The sequence below is a fragment of the Dermacentor variabilis genome, chromosome 3 (genome assembly GCF_050947875.1).
Source record: "Dermacentor variabilis isolate Ectoservices chromosome 3, ASM5094787v1, whole genome shotgun sequence".
Taxonomy (NCBI): domain Eukaryota; kingdom Metazoa; phylum Arthropoda; class Arachnida; order Ixodida; family Ixodidae; genus Dermacentor; species Dermacentor variabilis.
The window spans coordinates 5,097,781-5,109,928 of record NC_134570.1 but is presented as its reverse complement, the minus strand read 5'-3'; the positions used below and the strand labels follow the sequence as shown (position 1 = coordinate 5,109,928).

General features: G+C 46.3%; 1 protein-coding gene across 3 annotated transcripts in view; it reads right to left on the bottom strand.

Moving 5' to 3' along the window:
- The window catches only part of Cdc42 (Cell division cycle 42), a 63,682-nt gene that overhangs the window by 14,418 nt on the left and 37,116 nt on the right, over positions 1-12,148 (bottom strand). For 2 of the 3 annotated variants that reach the window (XM_075684099.1, XM_075684100.1), the window contains exon 5: positions 3,159-3,260. The exons of the other annotated variant lie outside the window; for it this stretch is intronic. In XM_075684099.1, coding sequence (XP_075540214.1) covers positions 3,159-3,260 — 102 coding nt within the window. The remainder of the gene's footprint in view (positions 1-3,158; positions 3,261-12,148) is intronic. 3 annotated transcript variants of the gene reach the window in all.

Below are 12,148 nucleotides of genomic sequence, written 5' to 3'. Positions count from 1 at the left end.
GGACACATTTAGAGACTTGCACATGACCTAGAGGAAAATCTTGCATTCCCGGACAAGAAGCTCACTGCAAACTAGTCATTGGCCTACAGAACCACGCCTAGTTCATGAACCCACAGCGAGATGGCTTTTACCAATTCATGGGACAATTTAACATAGCTTTCAGCACAAATCATAATCAGCATTTTTCTTACATACAACAGCACTACATTGTTTTTGGTGCCAGTCAAAAAGGTGCCATCACCATGCCACTGTAGTGCCAGGCAAAAACAAAGTGAACAACGTGCTAAAAAAGTGGTAATGTCCTTGCAACACAGGCATTTTATACAACCACGATACAAATGTCATTCAACTCAAATACATGAGTCCTCACGTTTCGCGATATTGTAAGCAAAACAAATGCACACAAATTAAGCAGATCAAATTATTTAAGTGAATACTATATTCAGGGTGTCTACCAACTTGACATTTCCAAATTCCCTGAGTTTTCTAGGTTTTCCCCCGAATCCCTTTGCAAAATTCCTTAAGTGATGCAGAACTGTTTTATGTCGAGACGGGCTGAAACCATATCGCCCGATGCTGTCACTCGCTAGTAAGCATATGAAAAAAAAAATAAAAGACTTAATCCAATTTGAATACTAAGGAGTGGTGTTTATGTTATTCAAAAAGAATAGAAGGGACGGGTTAGTAAAATGCACAGCAAATAATGTCTTCGAAAGAAATTGCAAATCGAGTCCGACATTCTCAGATATGAATTAAAAGGAGATGTATACAGAAGCAAATATTTTTGAATATGAGCTATTTCTATCAATTGATAGCAAGCTCAGTGGTATGAGACCCAAACTTTGTCACAATTGAGATTCTCTCTCAACAGCTTGTAAGTCAACTTCAACTGTCTTTACATACTCTCAGCCTGCGCACGCCGCCTCAGTGCTGTGTTTCACTGCTTTAAAGAGTTTATTTTGGTTTGGATGAGGACACCTGCATCTCAGCATCAGCCAACACTTTGTTTTTTGAGTTCAAGCTCCTTTAAAACGGCGGCAGCATACTTCCTTTCCTGTTCATTCCTCAAAGCGTAGGTGCCTTCTGTTCTTGTCCTGTTTCAAATGGCCCCACGGATCATTTGAAACATCTTCTTGGTCAGTTGCACAGTCTACGTCCGATTTTTCGAACTCTCTAGGGGCCGTGAAAATGTAAAAAAAAAAAAAAAACGCCAGATGGAAAAATAAATGCATGTCATTTACTGCCCTTAAGAGCTCAAACCGCCACAGGCACATTCGAAAATGCTCTGAAGGCCTGTCGGTACACGTATTAGGCATATCAGTGCTCGTACTGTGACAGGAGATGCCAGGTGCACAGGTGTATAAGGTATACATACTGTGTTCCGTGGCAATAGCCCCTTCCCACGCTTGTTATGCTTCACTGCAATACTTTTGCATATGCGTCACCAAGTAACATTTCTGTACAGAGGCAAAGCTGACTTTCGGGTACCGACATTATGCGACGCACCGTGTTTTCCAAGCTTCTAAGCCAATTGCGAGGACCACAAAGGCGGAGTCCGTGCCATTGCTGACAGCAGCGAATTCTTTCAATAAAAAATACGGCACCCAACGGCAAGAAGCCTCATAGCGAACGTCAAAGCAGCTTGGCCTAGCATTGCTGCAGTGGTGGCTACGGCTGCCAGCGGATCTGCGTGCAAGAGCGCCGGTTCGAAACGGCGAGGTAATCAAAATGCCAGCAGTGGCGGCTTTGATTAATGCCGTTTCGGACCTGCGGTCACGGCGAAGAGTTCTTGTGTTCGAAATTTCAGACGTTCTGATACATTGTTTCTATGGGGTACGGGGTGGTGCCGCAAAGCCATCCAAATTATTGTGAATCCGGAAAGGCGGTCGTTGACTGTACACTGGCTACTCCTCCAGAGGACAACAGGGCGTCAAAGATGATCCATTACGATTCCTCTCCGTTACTCGAGCCAGCATTACCATGACTTTCGACCCTTTCAATAAAATTACAGCTAATTTTCCCTGAAATTTCCCAGAGTTTTTCAAGACTACTCAACATCCCTGAGAGTTCCCGGTTTTCCCGGTTGGTAGACCACCCTAGCGACGTGGGACCTACCGTATTTACTCGAATCTGACACGCACTTTTTTTCTGATAAAAACGGGTCTAAAAATTTAGTGCACCTTCGAATTGAGTACGGCCCTAAATCTGCGTTACCATATTGTCATCAGCATTTGAAAATGGTCGCCTCGTACGCACTTCGAGCCTAGCTGCCATAGCTTTCTCTATGTGCTGTAGTACATGTGCTTAGTCCATGCTTTCTTCGACTTAGGTTAGTGCACCGTCTGTTTTCCCATTTTCTGTGTTTGCTCTATCAGCTTGGGAGTGTCGACTGCAAAGACATGCCGAGTTCATCACGATGCTGCAATTACCGTACTTACTCGCATAATGATCGCACTCGCGTAATGATCGCATCCCTGAATTTTGTGGTCAAAATTCAATTTTTTTTTCTTTCCCGTGTAATGATCACACCCTGAACTTGTCGCAGCGATATGTCGTTTGCCAAGTATAGCTAATGATGATCGCGCTTACCATCTGTCGAATGCTATGCGAATGACTCTTGAAGACATGCCAAACGGTCTGTACGCACCCAACATTCTTAGCAGGTGCCCTATTTTATTCCTTTCATCACTTTTCGCACTTCCATGAAAAAAAAGCTACAACCAAACTTGCCTCAGCTTTATTATATGTAGGCTTCATAATGGTTTGAGTCAACAAGAACAACATAAAGGGCACCTTTCGATTCTTGTCTGCACTCGTGGGCACGCAACAAATCGCGAGCGGCCATGATAGTGGCCACGTTTACCCTGATACGTTAGAAGTGTACCCTATTCGTACGCCGACGCTTGCAACGCAGCTAAGATATTTGCCCACCCTTAGTGGAAACGTGCCGTATTAGGATAGCAGTGAGGACAAATGCCGCAGTTTCTGCAGCATACGCGCCCTTTGTTTTTATGTCACTGGCAGCTAAGTGCGCCCATCTCTGTTTCTGTCGCCTCAAAGTGGACATGGCGACATTATTGTCGCAAACTTTCCGATATTAATGATATCGTTCATTAATGAAACGGAAGAATCTGTTTCAATGCGCGTAATGTACTCACAAGAAGAAAAATAATTGCGTTCGACGTGTTTGGCTTGCTCTGCCGGCCGCCCTTTTTGTTTTGGTGTCCCGTACTGACAGCGGCAGCCGCCTGCTTGTCATCCTGCAGCAAATGCGGGATGAAAAAATAAAATGCTTCTTTTCATGGGAAATTTAACCCACGTAATGATCACACACCTGAATTTGCGTCAATTCTTCTGACAAAAAGTGCGATCATTATGCGAGTAAATACGGTAAAAGGAAAGCGATAATGTGTGCGGAGACAGACAAAAATAGGGCCGCATCACGGGCGTTCGGGGTTCCTGAAACTTGCGATCGGGACTGGCGCAAACAGGAGGGGCGTACTACACTACACACTACTGCTCGTCGATCCGCACCTGCTTACTTACTTCAGCGGGTAGTTCTTACAACTGAAGACAGCCAAACTCGGCCTAAATGCCATCCAGAGCAGAATTCATATCTTGCCCCCTCTTGAACTGGTACAAGCACTGGGAACCAGTTGATTAGGTACTTAATATCAGAAACCTGGCATGTTCAATGGAAGAAAGCCTTGCCACTTCTGCACTCTTGAACAGCTCACACTTCAGTGGAAATTTCAAGATCATGTACTCTGTTGCTGCCACGAAGAACCTTCTGATTCGTGTAAAAAACTCTTCCCTCGCTTCTTTCTTCAGGCTTTCCCAGCTCTGTGTGGTCTGACTGCCAATTACTAGATCTTCATCATCTCTTTGGCCGGTGGAAGACTTGTATTAAACGCCGGTCAGCATATCAGTTCTTGCAGCGAAGCTGTCTATGGCTAGGTTATGGCTGATCTTGTCTCCATGGACATAGACCAACAATTTTTCATATGTGAGCCTATACGCGGAGAGTTTTCATTTTTCCAGGGGGTGGGGGACCAACTTTCCGAACCCCATGTGTGTAATATATATATATATATATACAGTGCAGTCCACTTATAACGATACCACATATAACGATATATCGGTTGTAACGATGGGTCGACATGAGAGTGTCATTTTATGCATTAGGTCTATGGGGAAAAAAACCATTTATAACGATAGGTTATTCACCGCATATCGGATATAACGATAAAAATTTTGCAGTCTGGACGGCGTTTTCCGTGCCAAATAATCGTAACACTTGCGTTGCTTAGTTCCCTGAAACAAACGATGTCGAGACGAGGCGATGTTTACCTCCGTAAGTTCGTATCTGCCGCCATTACCGCGCAGCGCGTCTCGCTCCGCCCGCGCACCGGAGAATAGCTGAGTAGGCGCAGCGGGCCACAAGATGGCGCTAGCTGCTTCATGCGCGTTGGCCACAGTCTCTCCGAAAGAGAGAGAAGGAAAAAAAAAGCGACAAGCAAAGCGGCGCGGTGGCGCCCGTCCCGCGTCTCTCTCGCGATAGCAGGCCGACGCCACCGGAGCAGCGTGCAACCAACGGTTCAAATGGTTCAACCCAGTTAGAAGATGGCGCCGACAAAGCGCAAAGCTGTGTCGCTTGACACGAAGATGGATATTTTGCAGGACTCTCGATGCGGCTTCAAGGTGAGCGCCCTCGTGAAGAAGTATGAGCTCGTCCAGTTAACGATATCAACCATCTTGAAAACCGGGAGCACCGCGATTGTGAAGGCAGGAGCTATCAGCGGCCATGCCGATCAGCGGAAAAGGGTTAGAGACCCTTTGTACGCCGATGTTGAAGAGGCGCTTTAGCAGTGGTTCATCACCAATTGCTTCAAGAAGGCGGGCTTTGTGCGTAAGGACGAACTTCCCCAACCCGCTGAGACCGACCCGGTGGAAGTCTCTGACATACCGAGCTCTGGGAGCTCGTTCCTACTGGTGACACAGGTGTTGTGTCGAAGGAGGAGTTTTTGACTGCAGACAGTGCTGCCTTGTTCTGCGATGAAGTCACCGACGAGGCGATCGCCGAAGATGTGCTGTCTCGACAGACGGCAAAGTTGTGCGACGGTGGCGACGGTATCAGCGACAGTGACAACGAGATCAACAGTGGCTCCTTGACCTCGACCACGATGTCCACGCAAAGTGCACTGTCGTCGATCGACTCCTTAATCGATGTTATGCATGCTAAAGGATTGCCGCCAGTGTTCGCGCAGCAGCTGGAATCCATGCACACCGCGGTTGTGAATCTGAAGCTGCCACAAAAGCAAGTGCAGATTTCGGACTATTTCGGCGCGCCTAACCATTGACACGGTCATTGGCGCTAGAAATAAAGTTTGTTTTTTACAGCCTACTGTCTACATCATATATTCTTTAGAGCAAGTAGCGAATTGGAGTTCGGAGCTGCAAAGGTATGTTCCGCGTTTAAAAAAAAAAAAATTTTTTTTTTGATAACTGCAGTCCAGATATAGCGATCATCGGTTATAACGATCATATTTTTCGTCTTTCTCGATATTGTTATAAGTGGACTGCACTGTATAGTTGTGGCTGAGGAAATCACACTGCCCCCGGCAGGAAAATGAAGAAAAAGAGAGTACAATATACATTGGATTTGCACAGTATATTTCAATGACGTTTCGGCTGGTGGACCAGCCTTTGTCAATATATGACTCCGACGAAGGCCGAAACATCAGTAAAAACATATGCCTTAACGTTCCTCTTTTTCTTTTTTGAATATTATTCCTTCGGGTCTGGCACGAAAACCCTTCATTTTGCATGCATATATATATATGTATATTGAAATACCACGATCGAGACGACGCTTTATTCCAAGAAGGAAAAATGGCGTCGATGCAAAAACGAACACGAGTCGATGATTGATTATGACTTTGTACAGATGAAGATGAAGTCCGCATAAATGCTTACACTAATTTCTCCCATGGACGGAAGCGGCCAGCCTCGCCACACATTAGACAGTGGAACGGAGATGAAAGGGCTTCAGACGAGAAACGTACACGATCTCTGTTCCGCGGCAGCGTCGGTCAGTTGGGGCATAAACAGGTGTAACACGATAGTTCACTGGCGAGGTCTGCTCTATGACTTTGTAGGGGCCAACATATCGAGACTCAAGCTTCTCACATAAACCTGGTGTTCGTGCAGGTGTCCATAGGAGCACCTCGTCACCAAGGCGGTAGGAAACGACGCGGTGAGAGGCATCGTACCTACGTTTGCGATCGTCTTGGCTGGCTTCAGTGTTCATACCGGTGCGACGACGACATTGGGCAAGACGAGACACAAACTGGTTGCAAATGAATGGTGAAGCGTTGACGGGGCCAGAGAAGAAACGTAGAGTGATGAGGTCGGGTGGCAGCCACATACTAAGAAAAACAGAGAGTACCCGGTGGTCCATTGAAAAGACGTGTTGTATGCAACTGTTACAAATGGGAGAATCACATCCCAGTTACGATCGTCAGGTTGAATATACATGGATAGCATGTTGCACAGCGTGCGATGAAATCGCTCTGTTAGGCCGTTGGTTTGACGGTGGTAGCTGGACATTGTCTTGTGCACAGTGTTCGACGCTTGCAGAACTTGATTAAGAGTGCTTGAAAGAAATGCCTTGCCTCGGTCGCTCAAAAGAATGTGAGGCGCCCCGTGACGTAAGTCGATAGCCTGCAAGAAGGCCGCTACTTCTGAGGCAGCTCCTGAACGTATTGGGGCTGTTTCAACATACCGGGTCAAGTGGTCAACGGCAGTGACGATCCATCTGTTGCCGTCTGGAGTAGGTGGGAGTGGCCCGAAAAGGTCAATGCCGACGACAGGGGAGGGTTGTGCTGGACAAGGAAGTGGTTGTAGCGTCCCGACCGGAGCAGTAGTAGGTCGCTTACAGTGTTGGCAAAGCATGCACGAGGCAACGTATCTAGCTACGCTTGTAAAAAGACCTGGCCAAAAGAATCGGCTGCATACGTGCTCGTGTTTTGTGGTAGCCCAAGTGCCCTGACATAGGGTCATCGTGTGAGGCCTGCAGAACAGCAGCGCAAAGAGGGCGCAGTAGAATGGGAACCCATCGATGGCCTATTGGGTGAAAAATGTATCGGTAGAGCACGTCGCCTTCAAACTTGAACAGTTTGAGCTGTTTCCATAGCCTGGCATTGGGTGTAGATGAAACACCGCTAAGACGCTTGATGATACTATGGCAATAAGAATCGGCGTGCTGGTGAGTGGAAAGCACTGAAGGGCGGTTTGATGGAGTCAAGGAAAAAATCGGTGTAATACACGATGCGTCCTCTGTGCAGCCAATTTGACTAGGGGATGTGACATGCTCCAATGACGGTGGTAATGGGCATCGTGAAAGAGCATCGGCATCTTGGTGCTTCCTTCCGGACTTGTATATGACATCAAAATTATATGCTTGTAATCGGAGTATCCAGCAGCCAAGGCGTCCAGACGAGTTTTTGATTGTCGACAACCAACATAGGGCATGGTGGTCGGTCACAACCGTGAAATGTCGACCGTGGAGATATGGACGAAATTTCTGAATGGACCAGACAACAGCCAAACACTTGTGGGATGTCGTGTCTGCCGAAGGACGAATCCCAACATAAAAACGTAATGCTTCTTTATTCGACTAACGATGGCAGCAGACGGGCGTACCAACGCTACGTTCGTCCCAGTAGCGGAAGGTAGAAGGCGGTCTTTCTCAGCCAGGCAGCCTGTTTTTATAGCCACCGTCGGTGACGCATACCTCGGGTGACGTGGCGGTGGCGCTATGTTTTATCGACCATGCAGTCCAGCGTGCAGCTGTGTTATGCTGGGCCAGATGATAAGAAGACGGAGGGTGCGCAGAAATATGCACGGAGTGTGTCGCCACATCACCTCCCCGCAGAGTGGAGAGCCCTCAGGGCTTGAAAAAGTCTGGGCAGCGTACCCGACGTCCGCTGCGTGTAGTGACAGAAGCAGGCTGCGATGTCGGCGGTCGTGGATGGACGTCTGTGGGTGCACTGCAGTGGCGTAGCCAGAAATTTCGTTCGGGGGGGGGGGGGGGGGGGGAGCTCACGTTGCAGGTGGACATCCTCCTTAAGTGGAAACATGAGGTCGGATGCTCCTATCTAAATACATGTAGAAGGAGAATTCGTTTTTCTCGGCAACCACTGCACGAAATTTGACGAGGTTTGTTGCAGTTAAAAGAAAAACTTAAATTCTAGTGACTGTTTGTTTCGAATTTTCGATTTAGGTCGTCAATATTTTATTGAAATGTGGCAAAAATCGAAAATTTTCTGAAAACGAAACAAAGTTTACAACTCTGTAAATCAGCAATGAAAATTGATATGTCACACATGAGTCTAAAGAAATTTAGCATTATGGAAGTACGGCTTTTGCAGAACCCTTGTACATAACATAACCAATTCACGTAAGATACAAATTGAAATATCGAATTTGTCCGCTTTGAATGGTGTAATGGATGCCGTTTACAGAACCGCGATATCTGTTCTTGATGCAGAGCTATTAATATTTAAAGTTCGTGCTTCTAATTATTTCGAACTTTCGAATTTTCCAAAATATTTTAAACAATGTTCATGCCCTAAATCAAAATTCCGCTTCCAACAGACACTAGAATTTAACATACTCTCTCAAATGCAACAAATTTCATTAAAAGCGATTCAGGAGTTATCTCAGAAAACCTTTTCTGCGTTTTACATGCATCTGAATAGGCCACGTCGGAGTTGGGCCCGAGCTAAAGCTTCCTCTTAAACAATTTGCCTAGGGATCAAATACACGAATAACTGCATTGCCATTGCCAAAGAAGCTGCAAACGAATTGTTGAATGCTACGCACTGTCAATACAAGTAAAATATGTATTTCTTCATAAGAGAATAAGCTCGTATGTGCCCAAAATTGTGCCCAACATAACTGATGTCAGTGCTTCCAAGTATTTTGTAGGAGTAAAGAAAATATCACACGAACTTTAGAACTACATCAGTTCGAAGCCAGCAAAGCAGTGCATGCCGCTGATATGAAAAATGTAAAGGCCATGAAATGAACAAATTGAGTACAAATATGTTAATGACACTTTGCCATTCAAGATCCTTGTTTACATTCTTGTACAAATACAACGGCCAGTGAAAAATCTCAATGACGCTGCCATTTGTTCCAATGAATTACACAGCAGCAGCTGTCACCGGTCGTGTATCGTGAGTAATTGCACCGAAATTGTAGTCGCAACAGAGACCACGTATAAAAAGCAGGAGTTCTGCAGAATATACGAGGGCGAGTCAAATGAAAGTGAGCCAATACGAATATATAACCAACGGGGTACTTTAATTAAAAGTAGCCCCCATGAGCATTTAGACATTTGTCCCATTGACTAAAGAGTCACGCAATTCCTGTCTCATAAAGCTCCTTGGGTTGCTGCTTCAAAACGTCTGCAACTGACTTTCACGACATCGTCCGACACGAATATTTTTCCCTTGAGCTGTTTTTTCGGTTGCCCCAAAATGTGGAAGTCGCAAGGCGACAGGTCTGAGCTGTATGATGGATGTTGCAGCGTTTCCCGCTTGAACTTTGCCAGTTTTGTATTAACCACATCAGCGACGTGGGAACGGACATTGTCGTGGAACAAAATGACCCCATTCGTCAATTTTCCATGTAGTTTGTTCTTGAATGCGACACGCAGCCGATCCGGCGTTTCACAATATCGGAAACAATTGATAGTCTCTCAAGATTTAGCAAATTCTATCAGTAATGGCCCCTGACGATAGAAAAATAAAATTCAACAACACCTTTCTGGCGGAAATGACGGCCTTTGCTTTCTTGGGGGTGGGGAATTCGAATGTTTCCACTGTAATCTTTGCTGTCGTGTTTCAGGCTCGTAGAAATGGCACAAGGGTTCGTCCCCAATGACAATTGGAGACAAGAAGTCGTCACCCTTATTGTGATACCGGATCAGATAAGTAAAGGCAGCGCTGATCTTCTCTGTATTCCGGCGGTGGTTCAAAATCCTGCGCATCCATTGCGCACACAAGAGCCGATAACCGAGATGTTCATGAATTATGGCGTGAACCAAACCGTGACTGATGTTCACACGCTCTGCCAGTTCATCGAAGCTTATCCTTCGTTCTTGTCTCATCAGCTCATCAACCTTTGCAATTTTGTTAGGGGTGATTGCACAATGGCTTTGGCCCGGTCTGGGATCGTCTTTGTAAATTTCACGTCCTTCTTAGAACCGTTAGTTCCAAAGCTTCACAGTGGCCAATGAAATGCAATGTTCCATGTACGCGGCAGCCATACGGCGACTAATTTCTTTTTGGGAAACACCTTCAGCTGTCAAAAACCTGACGGCACCACACTGCTCAGCTTCTGGAGAGTCCATTACGGCACGCAACCATGTTCAACCCAGTGTATGAGAGCATAAAAGAACATTTATCCTCACACCTGCGTGTCACTTTTGTAAATGAGAGATGCCTGTGTGCTACGCGCAGGCCTCGCAGATAATGAACAGAACCATAATTGCACGGTGTGGGTAGGCTAACTTTCATTTGACTCGCCCTCGTACATTAGAAATGCGAAGATGCAAAGGAATATACAAATGCGAAGATACATCTTGATAAAGGGCAAGAAAGTGCCACTGGAAACGAAGTTCACGGCACATATACACAAAACCTCGCAACAAGATATTTAAACATACGTATAAGTAAGTCTCTAATAAATCTACGTATCCAAGAAAAAGTCACGGTATATAATTCGTCAAACAAGGCAAATAAACATGTTGCGCAATCACAAATTCACAGAATCCGAGATCCTGCCCCCATTCCATCCACTCCCCCCGATGTATCGCGTGCGACAGAAGGCGGCGCGCTTGCTCCTCACTTTTCTCTCTTGCGCACACAAGACTGAGCCACTATCGTCGGCTCAGCCATTCCCCCAACCCCCCACACGCTTTCACTCGCACATACAGCATGCGGCGCGGGGTCACGATGTTATCGCACTTGGATTTTATGCGGAACATGAGGGCGACGGCAGGAATGAGCCTAGAGTGTCCATATAATTGCAATCGCAATAATATAATAAGAGTATCCGGCAGCTGAAGCGTCCCATGGCCCATTACTTTCCGCAAAAGAAGTAACAAAATAGCACTTTTACCATGCGAGAATTCGCGGCACCGCAACAACGTTTTTTTCTTTTTGTGGGGCGGGGGCACCGTAATGAAAAAAAAAACGCAAATTATTAGATTATGGGGTTTTACGTGCCAAAACCACTTTCTGATTATGAGGCACGCCGTAGTGGAGGACTCCGGAAATTTTGACTACCTGGGGTTCTTTAACGTGCACCTAAATCTAAGTACACGGGTGTTTTCGCATTTCACCCCCATCGGAATGCGGCCGCCGTGGCCGGGATTCGATCCCGCGACCTCTTGCTCAGCAGCCTAACACCATAGCCACTGAGCAACCGCGGGGCGTCGAAACGCAAAGTATCTTGGTCACAATAGAATGCCTACTTTGGGCAACTGATATGTCTATTAAAGGAATATCGAAGAAAACACAAGACGCCTGGTCCACCAAGAACCATGCGCATACTGCTCGTTATCCTACACCGGCGAGACAAGACTTTCTGGAGAGGTTGCGCTCAAGCGAACGCGCTGCAATCCGTCGAGTCCCTACAGTGATGGCGGCTAGCGACCAGTTTTTTTTTTTTTCTCGTCTGCTAGCAAGAAAGCGTCCAAAGCTCTGCCAGGCGAAAATGCACTCGGCCAGAAAAAAACCGAACGCGCACCGAAGTGCGCCGCGCGGTGGTCGGGGCAACACGAGAAAAACGCATGCGTTCTGGCTGGCTCTGGCAGCACGCGGGTAGGGAAGCGAGAACAAAAAAAAAAAAAAAAGAAAAAAAAAAATGAAGAGGCTCAATGTGTCCTCGCGATTAAAAGTCGAAGTAGAAAAAAAATAAATAAGAACGTAGTTGCCTTGGCTGGCTTTAGTGTCTTCACTGGATGCTTTGGCGCAGGTGAAAAAAAAATATAATTATTTTTATGTGACATGACGGCACGAATGAACCACCTCAACGCTTCGTCTCATCGGGCCTTGCTGCGGGCTTTGTCAACTTG